At 39.9% G+C, this 6,311-nt stretch overlaps 1 protein-coding gene across 1 annotated transcript; it reads right to left on the reverse strand.

Moving 5' to 3' along the window:
- Positions 1–233: 233 nt before the first annotated feature.
- On the reverse strand, positions 234–4,551 carry LOC306651122 (protein shisa-2 homolog; the record flags this gene model as incomplete). Its single annotated transcript, XM_079123635.1, has 2 exons — positions 234–700; positions 4,251–4,551. 2 exons carry the CDS (start codon positions 4,549–4,551, stop codon positions 234–236), a joined length of 768 nt encoding a protein of 255 aa, XP_078979761.1.
- Positions 4,552–6,311: the final 1,760 nt, after the last annotated feature.

Below are 6,311 nucleotides of genomic sequence, written 5' to 3' on the forward strand. Positions count from 1 at the left end.
TTCCCACTGTAGATAATTTGCCAAAATTATCAGCTAAATTATACTGTTTCTAAGTGAAGCCCTGTCTATTTATGAAAAAGCAATGACAGCAGCCACAGAGTGATGCCACTAAAAAACAGACAGAGAAGACACTTTTCCATCTGAAAGGAAAGTCAATCTTTTAGAAAATAGAAAATCACCTCAAGGTCCGGGATTGGAGTTGAGCTTTGTTTTAGATTTGCTTGATGATTCTATCAACAATGAGCTTCAGGATATAGCTCCAGGAGTGTGCCTGTGGAATGTGGACCACAGGCTGGTCCATATGAAATTGTGCCAGTCAGTAGGGGAGCAGAGGATATAACAATAGCTGTACTCGTAGTTAGGGATGGTAATTGGGAAGACTCAAGTAGGGGCCAGTGAAGAGGCCTAGTGACTGATGTGGGGATGGTAAGGATGGTACTCCCTGGGTGTTCCTGGGTGGTGAAAGGCAGGGCTGGGCCAGCATCAGGTTTGGAGTGGAGCAGTGGGTTTCCTGAGGCATTTCTCCTGGGAGTGGGACTAGAGCTCAGCACAGTAAGTTCAGGGCTTTGAGGTGCAGTGCAAAGTTCATCTCTTCTCAGAGACCGAAGGCAACGGAAGCAGGCAATACCAGCGAGGATTCCCAATAGGATGAAAGTGACAAAGGTGCCACCCACAATGACTAAGGGCAGGTAGATCGATCCTAGTATGAAGAGAAGAAAGAAAACTTGAGTAGTTACAAGTTTCTTGGACTATTGCTACCTGTACATAAGGGGGAAGACATCTTATACCTTAGCTAATACTCAGAGCATGTATAAATGCAGACGCATTTCTTCAGTAGCTTTCACCAAATCTATCCAGGAAGGAGGAAGCTAGGTCCACAGAAGGCCTTATGAGTCAAGAGAAATCAATTTTGGCATAGGTAGGCATGAAGCTTAGGAAAAAGTCTTCCAAGTTATATTTATGGACCAAATTATGACTTACCAGTTATCATCCAGGCGAAGGTGCAAAGAGATATCATCTACTGAAGGAATCCCTAAAGAGAAAATGCTATGCACAGACTTTCTTAGGAAAGACATCACATACAAAAAGGCAGTAGTATCTCCTTTGAAAGATAATGTGCTAAGTAGAAAGAACATTTGAAATTAGCAGCTACAAGGCCTGGGGCCTACTTATTGACTAAGCCACTAATAAATGAGGTGGACTTGGACAAACCAATTAAAATCTCTAGGTTTCATATTATTCCTTAATAAAATTTTGATAACATCTACTTCATAGCTTTGTCTGAATGGAAGGAGCTAAGGCATGTGAAAACATTTATAAACTCTAAAGTGGTATGCAAAGGTAGGGCATTTCCCCCTCCATCTTTGGAATACTTAAGATGAGGTTTTCGGTTATAAGAATAGTGATGAAGGGAGAAAAAGCAGAGCAAATTTTCCATGAAGGTCAGAGCAAAAGTTCAGGTCACCTAAATATAATAACCCAGTTTTTCATTATATTATTTTTCTCATTCTATTTAGATATTGATCTTTTCCTTTAAATAAAATGAAAATGAAAGGTAATCTTATTGCATAAAAACTGTGCTGACTGAACCTTCAATAACATGTTTAAGAGATATATAATTGAACAGTTGGAGGTCTTGAGAAAAGCAATGAAAATCAACAAGTGTCTGGATTGGGCTGCCAAGACAAAGAACATACTCAGCAAATGAGGACACTGGTCTAGAAAAATGAGGGTTGTAATAGAGTGGGATCAAAATTCTCAAACTTACTACCTAGAAGGGGCAAGGGCTTATTTCCTTTTAGAGTATGGAACTCCTTGCATTCAGAAATATTTATTTAAAACCATTACCTAGAGGTGTGTTTGGTAGTATTATAAGTCAACTTTTAAGTCAATTTGTTCTAGGAGATGGTACAGCATCTGAGATTTGGGGGTTTCACTCCTTGTAACAGGTAATGAAAAGAATGAGTTCTCCAGGGATGAGGCTCAAAGTTGAGCTTTGAACTTGGGAAGGATCTCTAGGTCTCTGTGGCTCATATGCCTGGGCTTTCCATAGCCTGCATCTCATCTATCATGGCCAGTCCACTATGGAATCAGAGATGATGGAGTTGTGGGCACTGTCCTGGAAGGACCTCTGCCTAATTGAAAAGATGATTTGAAAACAATCAAGTGCAATCTTCCCATAAGCACGTACATGTGCAAAGGCAAAACAAATAGTGTGAGTGGGCATCTGCTATGGGTAAGATGTGCTTTCCAGAGAATAGGTGTAGCTTTCAATGAGAGAAAAATGCAGATTTAGAAATCAGTAAAGATAAAAGCAGAACTACGAAGAACTTGTGAAAGACAGTAAAAAACAGTTTGTGTCCACAACTGGGTTTTAAAGAGTTATTGAAGAGTTCCTACTCAGGAATCTTCAAGGTGGGCAAAAAAAAGGATAAACATTCCAAACAAAGGGAACAAATTGTATAAATTACAATAGAGAATAGGATAATGGCTTTTAAGAGTCTGGAAATAAATTAGTATTGCTACCACAATGTCTATAGTTTGGAAAGTATTTCTGTAGGTTCAAAAATCAAAATGATAAATATTACATAGCTGATAAATGACAGAGAAAGAAATTAAATCTAGTTCTTTCTGACTCCAGATCTTAATTACTATGTTCTGTTGACTCTTGAGAGACAATAGACAGAGGTAATGGAAGTTTCAGGTCAAAGGAACAAAGAGGAAAGTATAAGAGAATAGAGGGTACCTGCTGGAAGAGGTGGAAATTGAGAGGGAAAATAGTGGGGGGAAATAGGAAGTGCTTCTTGATTTTTCTGCCTCAAGTAATGATGGGACACTCTCTTCAGTCCTCTAAGTGAGCTCCTTGACTCTGCTGTGTGGGTTACAAGTAGGATCTTTCTTCACTTCAGAAATAACCCTGAAAGGGAAGCTCGGCTCAGCATAAAGTTTATTGTAGACCCTCAGGGGCACAAGTAGACAAAAGAGACATTATCATATATATTTAAAATATGCATGTGCTAGGCATAATGCCACTAGTCTCCTTCACTCCTCATTCATTCAGCATGGCAGGGTTTAGACCTGTTTTATACAAGGCCACACTTGGTTGTGGTCCAGTGTCCTCATGGGCCTTCTGACCTTCTCTAATATTTTGGGTTGGCATAAGCCCTAAGGTCTGTGGATTTGTGCAGTGAGGTCACTAAACAATTTGAGCACATTTTGGGCTGGAGGAAATCTAACACTGAAGCCCCTGGTGCTTCCCTGTGTAGTTAATTTTCCTAAGGCCATCTAAGGCCCAAAGGAATGCTGAACTTCCAAGGCAGTCTTGAGGTTCAGGACTGGAAAAACCTGCTTTGCAGTCATCCTAAGATTTCCAAACTATTTTGGGGTAGGCAGGACAAACAGGAGTGTGCACAGCAGGAAGGGGATCACAAGGTAGGTTCACACCACAGGGTCATCCAATCAAGAAATATTATCCCAAAAAGTGCTTTAAAGAGAGAAGAGCTAGATAACCCTTTTCTCCCATGTCCTGTTTCTATCATAATTCTCACAACCCTCCCTTTTGTGACAGATTCTTGAGAGGAAAACAGACAAGGGCAATATTTTTCAACATTAGGTCTCTGCTGGCTAGCACAGTGTAGATGCTCAATAAGTATTCACTGGATAAACAGATGAGTTACATTGTCTGTCCCACCTGTCTGAGACCAGTCAGTAAGATGCCATAGTGACCAAGGGGAATTTCATAAATAACTGCTTCCCCTAAACAGGGAGTCCAAGCCTTCCCAAATAGGGCAGGTAAGTATGAACTGTGGAAGTTTTTCAAAGCTTTTCCTGAAAAGCACTTAAGTTTGAAAGCAAAATTATGAAACAAATGATCCTAGAGTCTGATCTCCCCATGTAGACCAAGGTTGTGTTACTGGGTTCATGACCACCCTGAAGCCCACTATGCTCAGGTATAAAAGGATTTTTGTATTTCATAGGAAATTCCCCATACTCCTTCAGGAACTGATGAAAGCATTAAATTCTTGAGGAAGCATGTTCTACGAAGCAAAGGTTTGACCTAAAGTCATGCAGTTAGAATTCAGTAGGCCCCAGTTTTCCCAAGGTTCCAACACAGATCATTTGATTCTCAATCCACCATGTTATATACCTTGAATTCCTCTGATACAGATACACAAATCCAGTAGAAAGGGAATATCTCTTCTCCTACCAGTTTCAACTTTTCCTCTGCCACCCCTCAGCCCTGAGATTACCTTCTGGAGGCTGGAGTATAGCTTCTTTGGGGTCCCAGGGAATGTCCTCTGGACACTGTCCCTGATCCAGTCGAGCCTCAAGGGTAGCACAGCAATAGCGTAGAGAACAGGTCCCACAGCAGAAGGTAGCAGTGGGCTTATCATATCCCTCTGGGCACAGGAAGCCTCCATGCCATAGCCGTGTGTTATCCATCCAGCGGTGACAAAACTCTCCCTGAGACCTAGTACTTCTGGGCATAGCCAGCAATAGGACACTGGCTTGAAGTAACAGCCCCAAACCTGACCACTGAGGACTCCCCATAACAAGTGGTGTATTATCCTTCCCAGACACGTGCCTCTGGTCTCCCAACGCTGCCCTGCCACACACTAGCCACAGCTTGTCTTTCTTGAAAGCTCAGGGCAGTTCTCAGGTGGCTCCTTCCTCAGAGGCCTAAGCTACTCATCATGCTCTCCGCTGGGACTCACCCCCACCCCTGCAGCCACCTGCTGCCTCTAGCCGGAAGCTCAGAGGCTGGGTTTCTGCCCACTGCCTTCCCTCCCTCCTCCCTCCCTTTTCTGGCTGTCTTGCTATTCTTTTCCTATCAGTGCAGGCTAAGGGGTTGTGTATGTGTTCATGTGGGAATTTCTGGGGATGCAATTGTTGATACCAGAGTTGTACATTTTTTAGCATGAGATCTATATTGCTTATAGAAATTTACTGTCAAAAATATCTACAAAATGAGGAATTTCAGTAGATGGACTCTCAAATGTTATATGATTTGGATGTTCATTCAGCAGTAAAATGCATAGTAATAACAATCCCTGCTTATTCCTTCCAATACTGCTCTTCTCTTCTGCATCTTAACATCCCAGGCCCTCTCCCCTCAGACTCCCTCATCTCTCTCCTCAGATTCCCTCCTGTCTCCACTAGGATTGCATCTGAGCTCTTGCCTTTATACAAATCCCACCCCAAACACACACACACACAAACACACACACAGACTCAAACACTCATAGGAATGACTTAATCCTTATGCAGCTCCTTTTAAACATTAATGTCTGTTGAGTATCTTAGCACTGTACTATTTCACTGATACATTTGTCCCCAGTTTTTCTTAATTTTGTCAGGACTCAATTGGATCTTTCTTTAAGGACCAGAAGTGCTTATCTTGATCTTTGCTGGGAAATTAAAACTATCTGTTCTCCCACCTATTGCCCTAAGTAGAACTATATCAATTTTTCCTCCAAATATTCAGCATCCATAATAATACATTCAAATGACTAGTGTTTGTAGTTTATACTACATCTTCATACCAGCTATATTTTGCAATCTATACAACCCTTTGAGGTATATGAACAACCACTTTACAGATAATAAAATTAAATTAAGAGAAATTATAGCCAGACTTATATAGGCAGAAGTAAGAGAGACTGAACTTCATGCAGACCTGATAGATCGGAAAAACAGAGTAGAAAGTGCATAAATCAATCCAAATACATAGGGGAATTTAGTATATGATAAAAGTGGTATTTCAAATTATTGGGGAAAATGGAATAATGAATAAATGGTATTGGGATAACTGAATAGCTATCCATGAAAAAGAACTATATCTCTACTGCATATCTTACATCAAAATAATTTCCACATAGATCAATGACTTAAGTGCAAAAATTGGTATTATAAAAGAAAATATTGGATACATTATTAAAAATCTTTCTAGCAATGAAACACAACCCAGAATACAGAGGAAAAAAGAATGATCAATTTGACTACATAAAAGTCAAATTTTCTGCTTGGCAATAGAAAGCAAAAATGATTGAAGATAAGTATTCTTAAATCTCTGTATTACTTTTTTTGTGACTTCATGAATTGTGGTTAATTTTGTTGCAAACAAAATTTGTAGAACTATTCTAATAAATGAAATTTGTGTCTAGAATAAAGATTTTTTGCTCACATGAAATAAAGCAAATTTACAAAAAAAGGAACAATAAACATTTGTAATTCTAATGATAAAACACTAACTTCTTTATTTTTTAAGAAGCTCCTATGAGACATTATGAATAAGATGAAACTCAGTGATA

The sequence above is a fragment of the Sciurus vulgaris genome, assembly GCF_902686455.1.
Source record: "Sciurus vulgaris genome assembly, chromosome: X".
NCBI classification, from domain to species: Eukaryota; Metazoa; Chordata; class Mammalia; order Rodentia; family Sciuridae; genus Sciurus; species Sciurus vulgaris.